This window comes from Varroa destructor, unplaced genomic scaffold (genome assembly GCF_002443255.2).
Source record: "Varroa destructor unplaced genomic scaffold, Vdes_3.0 BEIS01000006.1, whole genome shotgun sequence".
In the NCBI taxonomy this organism is placed as follows: domain Eukaryota; kingdom Metazoa; phylum Arthropoda; class Arachnida; order Mesostigmata; family Varroidae; genus Varroa; species Varroa destructor.
Window position 1 is genome coordinate 4711745 of NW_019211459.1, and position 18742 is coordinate 4730486.

Consider the following 18742-nt stretch of genomic DNA (forward strand, 5'->3'; position numbering starts at 1 on the left):
GCTCATATTTACATTAAATCTGCTTTTGATTTTTCTGATTTCTGATTTTTAATTTTTTATTTTTAGAACTGATTTTCAATAAAAATTTTGATATCTTTTAGTTCTTAACTATAAATTCAGGTTATACATAACATAATCCTTAAACCCTCTAGAGACAAAAAATAATTTCAGATTGACGAAAATCGAGAGGCGATTAGAAAACCTATTCATTTTTCTTTACTCTTAATTGATAGAAAATCCATGTTTCTAATTGTTGAGTAAACTGGAGAGTTTTAATGTTTTTGCTGATAATGGCATAATTATTTTCGAGTTGTTCGCTGGCCGTCGTCTGTTGAGAGTGCTTTCAGACTGTTTTTTACAACATGGGCCAATCGGGGGCGTGGCATCCTCCGTTCCTGTATCGTTATAATTAAGCGTTTCGGCTCTCCGAAATCAATTATAATTAAAAAAAAAAAAATCTATATATTATGAAGAACTGCACATATGTTGAGATATGGTATATGCATAGTGGTTTAAAACGTTTTGATGCAGAGTGGTAACGCTGGCATACCATTTCTACAAGCTGTTTACATTGGTGGAAAAACACTCAGATGAGACAGAGGAACCGACAGAAGAAACCACAAGGTATTAAAGAACTTAATACAAAGCGCTTCAAAAATACATTCTGCTCGAGGAGCAAAGGAAATAAGGAATCGACTCCAAAAGAACCGCCAGCCGCAAGTGTCTGCAGGAAACATCATCTAGAACAGCTCTGTCGCGAAGTCGTGTAATCTCAAAAAAGACTTATAATCGAATATCAGAGAATATCTCCAGGTGCCATTTGTAGACGATCACACGAGCCTAGGCGTAGCCGTGAAGTGCCTTACTTGTTCCGCCGATCAACAGTCCCCGCCAGACTTCGTATTCGTTTTTCAGCGATTTAAAAGTGGTACTCATGCCAAAATAAGGCAGAGGGCGCTGCGCAGGATTTATTAATTAGGATAATAATCACAGAGCACATTTTAGCGCATTAATCGATAAGACAAGTCAGTGCTTTAGATCTCTTTTCCTCTTGCTTAGTGGTAGCGCTGATTAAAACAAGAACAACAGACATCACAATCATCTCATCGTCTTCAATGCGTTACCTTTATACGAAAAAAGAAACCAATCTTTCTAGAGAATAAGTTTAACTAAAAATTAAAGCCCATTCTTTTATAGAGAGATATAAACTAGGGTCTATTATTTTACCTATCGTAATTACTATCTACCAAATTCATGGGCAAAATTAAGATATTTCGAGTTTTCTCTAATTTGCCTCTAAACCATGCCAAGTTGAAATGGTGATTTACATTTATAGTTCTAAGGACAACAGCTAGTAATGATGTTTTTCTGCCCGGTTACACCATAAAAACAATTTCCATAATTTTTAAAAAATAATACTTTGCATATTAGACATACTAGTAGAACAGCCATTTTTGTCACGCTCCTTTTTCGATACAGAAAAAAGGAAGACATCTTTCAGTTACTCACGTTTGATATTCGTATAAAAGAAAACTGGCATATTTTTATTTGTTTTACGTGAATAATGCGAATATCTTTTTATTTTTTTCTAATATTTTTACATACCTCATGGCGATAAGATCCTTCCCAGGATTTGGTCGACGTACATGTCGAGGTATGATGAAATGAACACATTCAATGTTTTAATATGGGAATTGCCTCATATTTTCGTTGCTGGGAATTGCATTGCAACAAATGTGACCTTCAGAGAATAATGGACGTCTGATAGAGTTAGTTCGTATACTGGGCTAACACTGTGTCATACGGTGTCCTCCCTATGAATACTAATTATCCAGGCCAGCTGAGTATACTCGATATATCACCCAATGGAGGATGCGTACACGTTTCGTCTATTTATCTTTCTTTCCTTATTATATCTTCCTTTCCTTTTTCTATTAGACAATGACTGCAGCTGTTTTCGAGTCTAACAAGCATATTTTTTTCACTAAACGTAGAATAGATAGCACGTTAGACCCTTCGAAATTTATTTACTTAAAAAACGAAGCCCATAGATATAACTCAAGATGAAACGAAAAAAAAATGTGATTCATAAGAAAGCAATTTTATGCTTTCTTATGAATTAAATTTGCTTGCAAATCGCAACCTTTATGTAGGTAGGTACTAAAAAAGTGTCGTATTTTTAAACGGAGTTACTTCTCTGCCAATAATATTTTGGCAAATCCTCATTACGTTTTATTAGAAGAGTGGTCAAATTTTTCATATGCTTTGTTCCGAGGCGTGGTTTAACGTCGAATGGGGAAAGCGCGCCATGTTAGCAAGGCTCAAGGACACAAACGGAGCCGTTCGTTATCAAGTCTGAACGACGAATGTTTGTTCTGGCTGAGACTCACACTTGAGCCGTAGCCCTCGGTTGTCAAAGTGACGTAACTTATTTCAAGATTCAGTATTCTGTATTGAAATTTATTTATTGTACTCTATCTATTAAGCTGACACAATTGTTCCAACTAGCAAATAGCCAGTCCTGTCACTCTGTATACGGTCCGACACTCTTAACACTAAGGCTGGTTCAATAGAACATCCATTTAGGCCACTAGCGTTGCTCTTGCCTGCTCAGACAACGGCGCGTAAGAAACCATTCGTGGACAATATTTGCGAGGTCTATTTCTATAGTAAACGTATCTATATATCCATACAAAAAATCTTAGTTTATTTTATTAAGGCAGGTATAAAAAGTAATTTTTTTTTAAATATAGTAAAATGTAAACGAGGAACAAACAAACGACATTTCCAAACAATACAAAATTCTATATATCATATTTATTTATATCGTTTCCTATACACAGTGTCTGCATCCAGTTATGGTTCAAACTGGTTGTAACTTGGGCAGTCATTTTTACCTGAATTCAAATATTTTGTCCAAACAATAGTCAAGAGGACAGTTATCAGCTTGCTGAATAACTGCTTCTATGCTTCGAGTTTATCGTCCGATATTACCGTTAGGCGTCCTATCTGGTGGCTGGCCCTTAGCACGAAACGAAGTGTGTCTATGCTCGGGTTCTAACCAAGACCAAAACGTGTCCCTAAGATTAGCATGCAAATACGTTATGCACTAAGCTATCACGGGGACTAGTTGTCTAACCTTAACTGAAAAGTGTCCTATCCAAAACTGTCATACATATGTTATTATAGACTACTGTTTGTTCGCCTAACTTGTACACCCCCCCCCCTTTTTTTTTAGTGCAATTTGGACTTCGCATACGAAACGTGTGAAGTACTCCACTGCAACAGCCGGATCAATTGTTTACAGTATCGCTCGCACCATTACGACCGGAGCGCGTGGGTGTATTAAAAAGCAATATGAAGTCAAGTATGGAGTTCATGCATGATTTTGCTTAGTACTTTCTCCTTGTTGGCCTTGTCTTCGAGCTCTTTTTCGCTCTTGAGTGATTTTTTCTTGAAAATACGGCTGCTTCGATTCTGGGGAGCTTGAAGAGTCTGCTTGGAAAGGCTGCACTGGCTTATATATAATGGCCGCTTCTATATCCTTGACATCTTGCTCGTGTAGCCCGTCCACGAGTTCCGACAGATTCATCCCCGATGTCTGCCACCTCGTAGAAATTCCGTCTGAAATGATAGAATTTTTAGTGAATTTTTAGTTGAGCTCAAAGATGGCTAAAAAGTGTGCCTTCTGAGTACCGTTAGTCGCCTTAACTGAGCTGAAATTATGCAGTTTTAATGTAAGAAAGCCCCTAGCTACTTTAAAAAATCTTATGATTTACGGTAATACCGACGTCAGTCGAGCTTTCATAGTAAGTAAGGAGCAACTATTAAGATCGCTGTCAGACCCACAAGAGCGACCGTCTTGAAAAATCTATGCGTTTCGTATGTATGACAATCGGAAAGTTCACGGTCCAGATACATTTATTTGTTACTTAACATGGATAGAAAACTCTTCAATGAGCAGTAAGATTATTTACTCTTTGACGTGCCTATAGGGTACATTTGCGCCGAACTTTTTCATTGGCAAACTAGTAGTGAAATGGTGCGAATACGTACCAACACTTATCTCACAAATTCGTTTAAACAGAGGCACGAGCATTTTGACTGTGTTCCAATAGCCGAGAGAAGCCCTAACTGCACGTAACAGATTGGTGAAGTTCAAATCATCGGTAACAAAAAGTGGCGCCATAGTATAAGCCATGAACTCGTAATATTTTGGAACACGTTTCACCATATCTTCTCCTACTAGCAGCCGCGCTCTCAGGGCCATTTCGACATGTTCCTGAGTCACGAGACGAGCCTTATGCAACTCGACGATGGCCTTGCTAGCTCGAGCTCGGTACTCTTCTTCAGCTGGGAACATCTGTTCTATAAAGATTTCGATGAAGCGATGTACGTTGCTCTCATGAGCGCATCGACAAAAGTCCTCAAGCAGTTTATTTCGGTTGCCGTCCAGAGCGTAGTCGAAGATAATCATTTCCCCGTAAATTTCGACAGTTTTATCGTTTTCATCCGTAACTTCGCTGCCACTTAAGAAATAAGTGGTCTTGCAATCGGGACCTGGGCCTCCATCATCGTTTGGACTTTTAGATAACGTACCACATTCGCCAACCCTGCCACTTGTGAATGAATCATCTAGGTTCATCTTGCGCGAACCTTGTGAAAACCCATCTGCGTTCTGGGTGCGCTTTCGACCCCTCCGAGAACTCGTTGGAGGCTGCAATTAGTAGAAACTTTGAGCTGTTATCGGATTAAGATGTAACTATAATTCGATATACTATTTTAAAGAAAAAACGCTGCATACTACACAAGGCACTTCAGCTGTGTTTTCAGATTCCAGGCAAATGAACTCTTTGGTATTGATTTGATAGCTGCACTGCTATATATACACTAATTAGGCAATTGTACGTAATAATAGTAAACAAGCGCTCATTTGTTCATGTCAATCTCCAAGAAGGGCGTAAGTCTCCAGCGAATAAGTTAGCTCAAGCGCTTTTAGCTTACTTAATTAAAAAAAAAATTTGAAAAAGTCAATCACATGGTGGCCCACACAGTCTTCTGTTACCGATTGACATGAATTCTAAGTTAAAGGCCATGCATTGAATTTAATTAAATTCGATTGCATTTACTTCGTTTGAGCGGGTTAATGACGATTCATTAATTGAAAAGGTTATTAAATTGAGCTAGTGGCTAATTTTTATGTCAAAATTACTAATTCTTAGTTTTACAGAAGCATACTAACTAGGTTGCCGCAGCTGCTTACTATTTATGTTTACAGGACTTTTCGTTTCCCATATAAATAATATTCTTCCGGCTAGGATTTAGTTTTAAGTTCTATGATGACGTGTCGAAGGTCCGCTTGATAATAATGGTGATCGCCTCTATTTTTCGCCAGCAGCTGTCGAAAGATGCATGGTTTTATTGTAATACGATTTAGAACTTCCAGAGTAAGTTTAATGAATAATGCAGAAATTGTAATTATGCCGGAGTTTAGCTTGGATTTTTACATTAACTATTTAGTAGGAGCTATCTTTTACACAAAAGATAAGATACACAAAAATCTCATAGTTCCCTCGTAGTTAGTTGATACTGTTCTGAAATTTGGCTGTTTTTCTACATAAAGGAGCACACTGTAGATGATATTAAATGAGCAATATAGAACATGAACTCCTCATCATATATTTCAATTATACTAGTCGTATAGGCACGTCATGACGTTCGATGGCTTTTCCGATCTAGTGCCGTATTTTTTCGTTCATATCCGATCATAAACCATAGATGGGGTCCGAACAGCGATTTTAAATCACATCCTTCTATGGAGAACCCTTTATGCGTCTCATTTTGTATAATATAAATTATACAATTTGGTCAATAATTGTCACAGAGCTGCTGTTATATGCATTGATACGACCTGTTCAGGCATAGTAAATTTATTGAACACCTTGCGCGCTTGATGCAGTAAAGGTAACTTGAAATCGAGAAGTTAGACTCGGTCTATTCCGGTAAGAGCTTCGAGTAATCCAAGCGAGTCTGCCAACGATAATAGTCTCTCCTTATATTGTTACAATATCCGAATAACCCCTGAGAGCGTTAGTCATACGTGTGTCTATATATGTATCATGGCGAGCTAAAAAGTGTATACACTTACAGGTTTTTTTAGGTTGGGTAAAATTTTCGGCGACTATCCATAATTTCTGAAGCATCAAAGTGTGAAACTAGATTAGTTTTTTCTACACTTTTTTTTTACACAAAATAGAGAACCAGACACATACAAAGAGTGTTCGAAAAGCAATCTCATGGATAATAATGCGCATGGGTTAAAGTAGCCAAACTAAACGTTCTACAGCGATCCTATTAGAAGGTTAAGAACGTCTTCGGTGAATTTTTTGTTATAAAATTTGATTCCGTCCACGGTTTGATCATTTCTTATCAGATAGCACTACTTTCTGAACGCTCATGGTTTTTAGAACGTTACATAAATGAGGCGATACATCAGCAATACTGAAAAGATGAAGGCAGTTAATTGAGGTGGCTAACTATGGACAGCAGAATTCCGTATTCCCGTTCCAGATGCGACATCGAAACGTTATTGTCTTACTGTATTTTCATCGAGACAACGTCTACTGTCCGCAGCAGCGTCACTCTGGCCTCTTTTCGTCCTTGGTTTCTTGGCCGGCCGCTGGGGCATCGACAATTCCTCTCGCTCGACATTATCGTTAGAAGAGTTCGAATCGCGTAGTTTCTTTTTCGCCATTTTTTCCCTCGTTCTCCTTCTTCAATTGGTGGAGAAAGCAGCGATAGACCGGCTGCTCATATCTAAACATGAATTAACGTTTTAATTATTTGCTGAACATAAACGAAACTTCTTTGCAGATCTCAGCTAGTAAATACACATCACCCTCAGCTGATCAAATAACTGCATAAAGCCATGAAAAAATTCAGGAGACCGACTTGTCTTTCGGACACACAAAAACAGTCATTGATGTTCTAGACTATTCTTCGAATATAATATGCTCGAACAATACCCACGAGTATTGTCGTCCGTTTTTGAGACGTTCTACTCAAGACAAATAGAACCTTGCCTCATTTGTTTTTTGAGCCTTAGCTGTTCATTATATAGCTTGACCTGACGGCCATGGTTCGTTATAAACGAAAAATAGCAGTACATTTATTAATTGTCCTGTGTTTTTAGTCAAGCAGCAAACATTTTGGAAGATAACAATTAGTGAGGTGTTGATCTAAGGGCTGCCTTTCATAGTAATATGTGTGTACGTACATAAAGTACTTTGTTATGACAATTCTGTTTTTATATCGAAGAATGACTAACGTGTTTGTATTCTTATGATTCCGTAAACTCTCTAAATAAGTTGGATATTTTTTGAATTTCTTTTAACATTTTGAGATAATTTAGTTTTTGTATATTCCAAATAAGATTTGTGCAATTAGAGTCTGAAGTTATTTATATTATAGCGGAGATTCAACTGAGAAATAGTATTTGAAAAACTTAATCACACAGTGTTTAACACCTACATTTTGTAGCGGGGCAGTTTTTGACTGCAAGCTCCTATTAATTCAGCAGATCACAGATTAGATGTAGCTACCGAGAATGAATATGCAGAGATTTGTAATCACAAACTCACAGTAAATGATCTCTAACCAAGAATATCTCTATTGTACGACAACAGTAGTGATTTTTTTGGCCGTCTTTCTGCGAACTACTCACGGAGAGCGTCATAATAGGGTGACGCAGGATACCTTCACTGTGACGACGACAAATTCTTTTCAATTTAGCAATCACCGTAACTATGTAGGGAGAGAAACAGAATAATAGGGCACATATTGGTGACACAATGGCAGCACAGCTGCTACAATGACATTAACAACAGCGAATGCAATTGTTGCTAAACAGAATGGTCGCTGGTTTAATGAGAGTTTAGGCGGCGAAAATACGAATCAAGCGTCCGTAGCGGCGGATTACAGTTAACAGACGCTGTAAATTCCAACGGAGCTCTAAACCTGTCCCAATAATGAACTCAGCAGACTTTTCAGAAATTGAATAACTTCTCAACTAGCTGGGTTTGAATGATGACATTTAAATATGTTTTAGAAATACCCTCCTGTATTGTTTACGCATACGTAATGTCTCTATTTACAGCTTCTCCAGGTAAATCTACAGTGAGGTGTGCTTGACCATTAATTTTCCTTTCTAGAGCTTGGAAAGCCCCGTGATCGCGCGAACTTCGTTTGAGAGAATAAGCGGGTTGAAGCCAATGTTGACTATTGATTTGTTCAAGCTAGGCAGTAATTGAAGCGTGGCGATCGGGTCTGGTATTGTCATCGAGTAATCGGCTTGCATTCGAACCATGGGGAACCCATTTTTTTCCCAGTTTCCATATTTTTAGGATTTAAAGCACAACTCTGCAACATGTCACATGCAAAATGACAGCTTTGACCGATAGAACCTTTAAACTCTTAAGTTTTGCTTTCATAAAAAGCCCCATCGATGGCGACGGTTCGTTCTTATCTCTCGAATTTCAACATCTACTAATCCTTCTTGGTTTCCAGCACTCCAATCTCTGTTCTTAAAACGTTTGCACAGTTTATGCACTATGGTTTCCCTTAGCATTTTTTTGAGCAAAGTCTTCACCAATTTTCAATGAATTTCCGCAGCACTGTAGCTTTTAGAACCACAAAAACTTGATCACTGAGTATTGATTTTCGAGACTAAAAGAGAGGTTTTTCTGAAATCATTTCACATAAGTTCAGCCTATTTTCGTTTGCAAGTTTTTTGAGGAGTGGAGTATTTAACAGCCAAATTTTGCTCAGTGTTGAAGTCCGGCGGACTGCTTCAGTCATATTATAATAATATGTTCAGGCTAAAAAAGCTCAGGCCCTACGCAGTACCCAGTTCCACAAATGCTGATCATTGCCAATTGGTACTGGAGCTCGGTGAAAAGCTCCGTTGGCCGCGTTGCCGTAAAAGTCTATGTATAATTGCAAAGCCTTAGTTTACAGTCCTTATTAGATATGAATAAAGAGTGTTTTAAACTCAGTAGCCAAATGAGTCACACCAAACGGAAAACAATATAGTTCATATATTCGGAATTGATTTCTTATCCTATCCCAAGTTTCGATGCTGCCGATTATCGTCGATGCTTCATGTTTACTTTTTCCGTATGTAACATACCCTGAAAACGCTTGATTCAGGAAGTCGCTTGAAATCTCACAAAGACAATATAACCATCCGACAGATAAAACATTCAAATTCAGAGTTCTGCCTACGTGCAAAGGAAGAAAAAAGATGCACCTCTAGGTCTAAGCAACTATCAGTTGAATAATTCCCCATTTTTGTTAAAATACTTCAAAAAAAAAATCTCGGCATCTTACTCTTCAATTAATTAGACATTGATGTATTTGATCGTTATTCGAATTCCAGTGCTATATATAGTTGGCATTCATACTGTATATAATACGTACGTTACGCACTCAAATCTTACCAACGCTCTCACTCAAACCTTTTACTAAGAACTATAATGAATGGCACAAATCTCAAAAAACTAAATGTTTTCGATGTATAAAAACAAAATGACAGAAAATACGCGAAGTTTGAAAAGTGTCTTGTTGCAATTCGAGTGTTCCATCTTATTCTTTGTTACGATACTCGGGGTTTTATGGTAATGGCTCACCGCTCAAAGAAGATAACATTAGACAATCTAGGAAAATACCCGAATAACTGCAATGCTTAAAGCAACATCCGTTCGCTGATGGACATCACCATTTTCTACTTCGAGAAAAGAAGACACGGTTAGTTTTTTTTACATATTTATTTCGACCTCCAATCACTATCTATCTTAATAAAAAAGAATAAATTTTTCTCTCATATGTGATATTTACACCGGGGCACCTAGCCCTTTTATTCTGAACCATTTTAGTCTCTTGTTTTGCCCCTCTTGCTTTTTGCGTTTACACATTTTTCCTTTTCATATGTTAGCTCCTTTATCCTTCTTTTCATCCTAATATCGTCCTCTATCCTTGCCACCCGCCTATATCGTACACCTTTATGCCCGCTTAAATCTTCGCGCTTTGAGACCAGCTAAGCGGAAGACTGTATCCCGTTCTTTGTTATCGCCATTGTTCGCTCTTTCTTTGTTATTCTACTGACACGAACTTCGGGTCTGTGCCTATCGGCTCAACACGGTATTATTCTCCATCGTCAACGCAAACACTTCAGTCTCTTTATTTGTGATCGTTGTTACTTTCGTTCTTGCAGTTTCCTCTTTGTTCTGGTGAAATCGAAACCTTTGCGATGAGAGAAGACTAATCAACACGTTAAAAGCACAATCCCATAAACGCAAATGGGTAGTCACGGGTTAGTCACATTACTTCGCCGGTGGCTCAGGCGTTTGTTGCTTAACCACAGTTGCCGCCGTTTCATTGCTTCTGCACCGCAGAGTTGCCCACTACCAGATTAATATCCAGTTGTACGCCCTTTTATAGTCGATAACGCCCCCAGCGTTTCCATGTTAAAAAGAATAAGGTTGGTCGTGCGCCTAGATTGCCCTGTCTGCATTCTCGTCCCAGATGCAATGCAAATAGAAATGTCGCAATGAATCAGGGCAGGTGAACAAAATATTGTTTGCTAGTTACGCAGCAGCAGCAGCAAATGCTACTGTGCCGCATAAGTCACAGGTAATAGTCAACCAAAGAAGACGAGGCGGCAGTACTTCATAAAGGAGTGCAGGAAGCTCCATGGGGTCAACAGGAATTATTGATCTAATAGGGCTCCTTAATTCAGCCGAGTCATCCTGACTTTCAAGTGTCGACACATGCGACATACGTACGACTTTGTAGTTCATCGAGGTTATTTCATCGCGTAACAGACAACGAAGACAACTACAGCCACCGTCTTTTCGACCACAAAGCAGGCCTGCGGCATGATCGAATTGGCTCAAAAGTCGATTTTCTGTTGTTAGCACATATCATACTGCAGATTTGCTGCATAAGAAATTTACAGATCTATAGGTTAGATAATAGATCGTAAAATAGATTGACTGATAGAAGCAACCACAGCCGAAGGGAGGCAAGGAAGCACTTTCCTACTACTGTGCTGCTTCTTCCTTGTAGAACATTGTCTTTTAAATAACCGATAATATTCGCAATGAAACTTCGTACTCCCGTATATCTTTGATTTTTTTTTTTGTTTTATCTTTCTTCGGTATTCCCTTCAATTTCAATGTGTTTCTCTACCGCGGGACGAAATTCCGCTAGGTGAACGAAGTCGAATGAGTTAACAGCATCGTAATGTCGCTTCATCAATGTGTGTCAATAACGGTATATTATTTCTTATATGTCGCCATGTGACCAGCTCCCAGAACCGATCCACACGCAACCAACCCACAAACCAAATATATCGTGGACTATCAAACGGAACGCATTTCTGTAAATAAACATGTAATCTTTGACTGCAGACGTTCGTCCACATCGCCAGATTTCGGCCTCCCTCAAAAAAAGCGAATAGATCTCACAGTCCGAGCAGAAGTCATACGTGCTAATTTATTTTGTCTATTTGTCGCATTTTAACTATTGTTCCGTGCGCCGTTACTCTATCTTAAGCGTTTTGTTTCGGTGATCCAGCCAAAAGCCTTGCTAACATCCCGCGAAAAGCGCCCCCTGCACTTCGTGCTATGAGTTCGCTCAGTCAAACGCAAATGACACAGCAGGTTAGCCTCGGCCATCGGGGGTAGAGCTGACCCCTGGTCGTCACCAACATCATCATGACGCCCCATCATTATCAACCTCCTAACTCACATTATTATCAATATATAGTGTTCATTGTCGTATCATTACTGTTATTATTAGTCATGTTATTCATTACTGTGTCGTCAGCATAGTCAATGATGATCGTAATCTGTTCAGCATCTGTTTTTCTTAAATGTCGTTGCTGCTGCTGCTAATCTGGCTGTTCATCTTATTCGTATGAACTCGTCGTCCCGTTTCCCTATATCCTCTCTTTTCTATTATATAGCATTGTGGTCGATCATTGCTATTAGTTCTCACGCGCGTGTTTTCCTTAATCATTATCAATCATCAGCGCTCATTTATTTTTCTTCATTATCAGCATCATGGTTGCCATGATCAGTAATCATTATTAGCATTTTATCTTAATAATAATCTAAGGCCATCCCACTCTTCTCTTCCTGTCGCATCTGTGTCATCGTCGTATTCATCTACACTCATCAGCGTCAGTTACTATAACTCTATATATATAGTGGTATATATATATATATATATATGTGGTATAATATAGGTACGATCTATCCTTATCGTCATCTTCGTTTTTCTTGTCAATATGGTCAATCATCGTTTCCCTACAATATAATTTTCCAACATGCCTACCTAATTTCCCCTGTCTCTATATAATCTCGTTCCCATAATCCTAGCAGCATCGATGATCTCGCCTACTGTATCATGAATGTCATCTATCATTCCTTTATTGTTTTTAGTATATATAGAAGAGCAAGTAATGTTGTTACCGCGCCAGCTATCTTTCGCTATCTCTCTATTGCGGTCTCATTTTTTTTAACTTTCATTATTTTTTCTACCGTATTTTCCTGTATTTATCCATTGCACTCGGTCTCCATACTGTCATCACTCAGTCCGCGCTCTAATGCTCGTGCTACGCTCAATTCTTATTTGCCTACGAACACCAACTTTTGACCTTTTTCTTCTTTTTTCTATTTGCCTCTCTTGTTAATTCTATCGAGCTACCTACATCATTTGTTTAGTTATACTCGTTATTACTATTATCAATTACATTCATCATCTGTATGAACTGTTATTATAGTTCTCGGCATATATATATATATATATATATATATATATATATATATATATATATATGTATATATATATATATAACAAAAGCAATCGGACAACATAGAAGCGAGCAGTTGTCGCATGTGCGCGGTAGTCGTCGTCGTCATCGTCTGGGCTGGTTACAAGCGAAGGAACACCTAACACACACACGGTGAGCGAACGATAGAGGAAACAAATTAGAAGAGGTTAGGCGTGTACATCACGCGGTAAATATGCCCCCTAACATGAACACAGATCCTTCATCCTTTACATCCTGTACCAGCCCCTACGACCCCTCCTATGTGCTTAACCACTGCTTACAGAGGCATATCTTCTATTTGCCCTACACTTCTAATCTATTCAAGGGACGTGTGGATTTCCGGCTGGAGCTTTTGCCGCAAAATATTCATCAGCTTATGCTTTCTCAGTACCTCTCGTATTCTCATCACCAGAGTTCACGTGTTCGCATAAATCAACCATAATCAATATAAGTTCTTATATCTCGTCATAAGCGAGTCATCGTTCTATTTCACTGATACTCATTATTCGTATTTTTTTTTTATTTCCATTATGATTACTAGTAATAATCAACATCGTAAGACATACCATCGCCGTGCGTAATTGTGCTTTACCATTTTGTTATTTCACCTACGAAGTATTTCTGTTTTTAAGCTGTTTCCGCTCTGATGTCATCCTTACTCTCGTGTTAATATTAGATTTATTATATTTTTATAATGGCCAAGCAGTGTGGGTTATCTTCATCTGCTATGCTTTCGTACCGCACCATCTCGACTGACAAATAGCCGTAATCTACTTTCTCACAGCCGTTTGTCGTTTGTATTGTTTTCTGTTTATTACTCGTAATATAATTAAATCATACACGAGAAGTCTGTTGGCGTCCGGCTGCTTGTTTGTATATAATAACAATCGACTGACATACAGTCGTTTGTACGCGGCACCGATCTTTAACACGAAAGGCGCTTGGAGCTGGCGAGAGCTGTGCATCAAAAAATCAATGTTCATATAAGAGGGTAGTAACTGTTTATAAAAACGTCTGTTGCCGGCACGCGAGGGGCGAATTTTTCCGCAAAATCCGCAATTACTTACTCGACAGAAACTTTGATTTCATCTTAATCGATTTCTATTAAAAAAAAAAACGCGACAAAATTTACTGCTAAGAAAATATCTAAATGGTTTAGCAGACATTTCTGTGGGTGAGATGTAGCTAGTCGCGAGGCTAACTCCAAATCCTTAACACCGTGGTTTTATTCAATCTTGTTATGATATAAAACCAGTGCCACTTAGTTTTCTGTGAGTGTCTTTCTAACCGGAAGTTATGTTTGTTACATTACTATGTTCTATGACACTTATTCTTTTGTCGTGCTTTGCCCGTCGTTCTCATGCCCACCACTTCATTTCTGCTGTCTCGTTTTTGTCTCGCGCTGCTGGTTTTCTTCCTCTAATTGCTTCTTTTTCGGTACGATAATTACGATGTATTGTATAGCCACGTATAACTATAACCGCCTTTTACAGGCACGATGGAAGTTCACATTTAGACTAAACTTGATGAGAACTTATCGGTATCTTTGTTTGAATCAATCTCAATTTATTTTTCAAACATCATTTTTCATGAACTCAGGAAAGGTATACTCGCCCGGTTGTCGGCGGTATCGTGTTTCCGAAGTTTTTATTGAAAGCAGCTTGTCGTAACGATATGTTCCATAAATTAATTAGTAATAATAATAATTAATTATATATATTAAGTAATTAATAATATTAGTGATGATGAACAGTAATATTGATAGTTAATGATCATGGTAATAACAATGATAATGATATTAAGAGGCCAGCATGAAAATGCGTACCGTACTAATGATGAGGATGACGAAGATGACGACGACAAGGGCGGCTTCCTTCGTTGACAATGAAGGAAATAAGGCAAAAACGAGAAGCTGGAAAGGGAGCTTCGGTATGTGCGTGAGATCTCTTGTAACAAATATATGATAACGACAGTACTGAGTGTCTCTTTAACATTCGCAATTATATAAGGAAAAAGGAGATTTAACGGTGACGCCTACGCTGCAGCAAACAATTTGGGTCAATTGATAATGGCTGTTACGATGGCGGCGATAATGATGACAATGATTAATGCTGAAAGTAAGAGGAAACGATTAATATTGAAGAGAAACGAGCGAGAGAAAAGAACGGAGCAAGAGGAAACTGTTCGCGTGGTTTGCTCAGCAAGTAGAGACACATCGTCCGTGGGAACCGAACAACGTGGGGTGTACCTAGATGGGAATGCTGCGGGAAAAAATGTCCCCAAGTGCTACTGTTGAACGGCAGACGAACAATATCGCAAATGAAATCCAGCCAATGGAGATCCAAGTCAGTTCGATGGGAAGAATAAGAAAAAGCCGATAATCATATATTCGTATTTAATAAATGACCTAAACGAAATGGAAAAACGTCTAAAAACTATACACACGAAAGCACAAATACTACTATGGCGGAAAAATCTACAAAAATAGCATTCGGATAGCACGTTCCGGGAAAGGTAAACGCTATGACGAAAATGTGTGAAGAAATATCTCCTTCTGCGTTACTGCACGACTCGTGATTAAGATCTGTGTGCGATTTTAAGACGTAGGCGCTGGCCGGTCAGAAAGCTTGCCCATTTACGGAAAAATGTAACTCTATATCAGATAGTGCCAGATCGAGACTACTGCGCGCAGTTGTTCGTGTGGTTACACTGAACGTTATCCTAGCACAATGAAAAGCTCCACGGGTATGCAAAATCCGTCTTGCCGTCACGCTAGTGACGCAATAGTAATATCCTAGTAATGGTCCTTGTAATGTTTATTTTTCAGCCAAGATTCAATATACGTATGACATTCGTCGATCGCCTTCAACATCATTAAGTAAAAAACGGCGACGTTTTGTTATCACTACTTTACAGAATACGTATCTGTTGTTTTTTTGCGTAGGATATTCGCGAGTAGTATGTAAAACGTGAATTTAGTGGCACTGGGAGAAGGGTGTTGTTGATATCGAAACAGGGGACGTGGTAAATTTCGCTTCGCTTCCTGATATAAGACTCGCGCGATACAATGGCCAGTATCGTACCTTCTTGATCCGCTAATGAATATTTGTGACGCCGATTTTGTGGTCAGATCGCCATAAGGGTCTTTGGAAAGAAGCAAGAGGTTAGCAGTGTTCAACATCTAGAGCTTGTCAAAACGCTGCGGTCAAACCAGGGGCGTTGGCTTCGTCCTTGGACTAATATCCAGTCGCATCCTGCACCTTCATATTATCGATCATCTGTTAATATTTTCCTATCGTTGCTCATCGATATCGTTTATATTATTACTATATAGTATAGTACTATCTATGTCCACGACATTTTCACGTGCTTCACCATTTATGCGACATCTGTGAGCCTATCAGTTGGCAATAACAACAGTAACGGCAGTAACGTGAATCGACTTCATTCCATCAGAAAACTGGGACATGGCTTCGTCGTGGTCTGTTATGTGCGGCTGATGCTTGAACGAAACTCGAATGGTGGCGCTGCATTTTCACACGGCCGTCCATTTTATTTGCTCGCTTCTTATAAGCCTGTTTCCTTGAGCTTGTGCACTGTGTAGTAGATGAAGCCTACGCCCCTGGAATGGCCGCGCTATTTCGACACGCTCTCGATTAACTTCTTGCTAGGACCCTTATGGCATGCGACGAAATCGGCGTCAAACATTCATTAGCGTTTAGCGTCTAAATTAATAATGATAACCATTACCTTATAAAGCTAATGATCTACCGCATTTTTGCACAAAATACTCAAAGGCGCTGAACGAATGTCATGAGGATATTGAATTTTCACTGAAAAATCAAGAACCATTACTGCCGTTACTAGATACTACTACTGCGTCACCATAGATACCACGTTGCTCGTGATGAGCGTGATATTTATTATGATTAACTAAGTCCGACACAAGCTCGTATTTTCTGGCAAACTCACAAATTTCTTTCCACACACACCTTAACCAAGGATTGCAAAGGGAGACGTAGAGTATACAGTTGCTTTCCCAAACATTTCCGCCGTAGCGTGTATCTTTCTCGTAGTACTGTAGAAATGTTTATAGGATTTTCGCCCTTAGTTGTTTTTGTACTTTCGTGTATATAGCTTCTAGACGCTTTTCCATTTCATTTAGGTCATTTATTAAATACAAGTTTACGATTATCGGCATTTTCTTATTTTTCATATCGAATTGACCTGGATCTCCAATGGCTAGATCTTATTTGCGACATTGCTCGTACGGTGTTCAACAGTAGCACTTTACTTCAACTATTTTTTCCCGCAGCATTCCCATCTAGCTATATCCCACGTTATTCTGTTCCCCCGGTCCCTACTTGCCGGAAAAACCGCGCAAACAGTTTTCTCCCGCTCCTTTCTTTTCTCTCGCTCGTTTCTTTCAATATTTGAAACATCATCATCATCGCCATCGTAGTAGTAATTATCAGTTGACCCAATTTGTTTGCTGCAGCATAGGCGGCACTATTAAATCTTTTTCCTTATGTAATTGTGAGCGTTAAAGGGATCTGCTCAGTCGTTATCATCGTCTATTTTCTTTTATATATTTTACATAAAAATATATGTATTTGTATATGAGAGATACAGGCACAAAAGTCTTTGCGGTCACGCTCATTCCGCTCCCCATTTTTGCCTTATTTCCTTCATTGTCAATGAAGGAAGCCGCCCTTGTCGTCGTCATCTTCGTCATCGTCATCATTAGTACAATACGTATTTTCATGCTGTGCTTTTATTATATCATTATCATTGTTATTACCATAATCATTATTAATTAATATAATTATTATTGTTCATCATCACTAATATGACGGCGGCGGTTAGGTGTCTGCATCGGCGACATTGCGATGAAAAACAGACTCGTAGAAGACGTAGAACACAGCGGCCGTCTTTGCTGCTACGTCTCATCAAAAAATGAATAACTTTTTTCTAGCTCAGTTTTGTGTTTATATATGTATCTGTGTGAGTCTGTCAGTCAATACATAGCGGACCCTCTCTCTGATCTAAACAACCCTCCCTCCCGCCCGCCCTTCGGACAGACCGTTGCCAACCGCCCGCGACAAAGCACGACTTCGCGCAGTCGTTTGTCCATGGAACCGCCTTCATTTAATCGCATCATCATCATCTATATTCCTCCATCATCATATTTACTGTTATCATCTCTTATCAGTGTTAATCATTAGCATTATATAATTAGTTCTTCTCCTGTTTCCTTTCACCATCTTAATAAGATGATGAAGGGAATATATATATACATATATATATATATATATATATACATATATATCCATATATATATATATATATCCATCGACTTATGTCTTCGTAGATATTCATTTCTATATATTGTGCTTCACATGCCGGGCTCCATCACTCCCATCTGTCGTTGCTGTTGCTGTGGTCGTTGACGGCTGTAAGACTCAGCTGTAGCTGCTCCATCACCGTAAATAGCGGAGACAGTCGCAACAATTGCAATCCGTCTTCAGGCTTTCCCGCTATATTGTGATTGTGATTCTTTGGAGCACCGATACACGACACTGGTTACTCGCAGCGGACATTGCTCACACACATTTGAATCGAGCGCTGGGGTCTCGCTTCGGCCTTCTAGTCTTCTCCTAACCACGACAGAAACCCGCTGGCGTTCTGGACCGTAACGTGGTAACCCGTCTGTTCGTGTCGTGTCCTATCTGGCTTCGCCCAGTCCTTGATCACGTCTTCAGAGACGAGGTCTTTGTCATATAGCCAGTTAATGAAATTCGACGTTGCCTCTGTTAAAAGGTACAAACAAATCCGATGATTAACGAC

The 18742-nt window shown here is 39.0% G+C and overlaps 2 protein-coding genes across 5 annotated transcripts in view; both read right to left on the minus strand.

Moving 5' to 3' along the window:
• Positions 1-2784: 2784 nt before the first annotated feature.
• On the minus strand, positions 2785-8045 carry LOC111252748 (uncharacterized). Of its 2 annotated transcripts, XM_022811119.2 has the most exons (5): positions 7724-8045; positions 7531-7564; positions 6599-6816; positions 4057-4717; positions 2785-3624 (listed from the first exon to the last, which is right to left on the minus strand). In XM_022811119.2, the coding sequence occupies exons 3-5, from the start codon at positions 6752-6754 to the stop codon at positions 3377-3379; spliced, it is 1065 nt and encodes a 354-aa protein (XP_022666854.1). In that variant the 5' UTR covers positions 6755-6816; positions 7531-7564; positions 7724-8045; the 3' UTR covers positions 2785-3376. The 2 variants fall into 2 exon arrangements, with proteins under 2 accessions (XP_022666854.1, XP_022666853.1); XM_022811118.2 differs by lacking the exon at positions 7531-7564 and having other exon boundaries at positions 7724-8042.
• A 3138-nt stretch (positions 8046-11183) lies between these two features.
• Positions 11184-18742, minus strand: part of LOC111252325 (eukaryotic translation initiation factor 4 gamma 3-like) — a 30893-nt gene continuing 23334 nt past the window's right edge. For all 3 annotated transcript variants that reach the window (XM_022809992.2, XM_022809991.2, XM_022809994.2), the window contains one exon: positions 11184-18705. In XM_022809992.2, the coding sequence (XP_022665727.1) occupies positions 18542-18705 (164 nt within the window). In that variant the 3' untranslated portion in view covers positions 11184-18541. The remainder of the gene's footprint in view (positions 18706-18742) is intronic.

What these genes read in the sequence shown, in the direction of transcription:
- LOC111252748 (XM_022811119.2), bottom strand. Translation starts at nt 6,754, where the DNA reads ATGGCGAAAAAGAAACTACGCGATTCGAACTCTTCTAACGATAATGTC. An exon ending in GTTGTCTCGATGAAAATACA is followed by an intron (nt 4,718 to 6,598) that starts GTAAGACAATAA and finishes TACTAATTGCAG; the next exon opens with CCTCCAACGAGTTCTCGGAG. An exon ending in AATTTGTGAGATAAGTGTTG is followed by an intron (nt 3,625 to 4,056) that starts GTACGTATTCGC and finishes CTATCATTTCAG; the next exon opens with ACGGAATTTCTACGAGGTGG.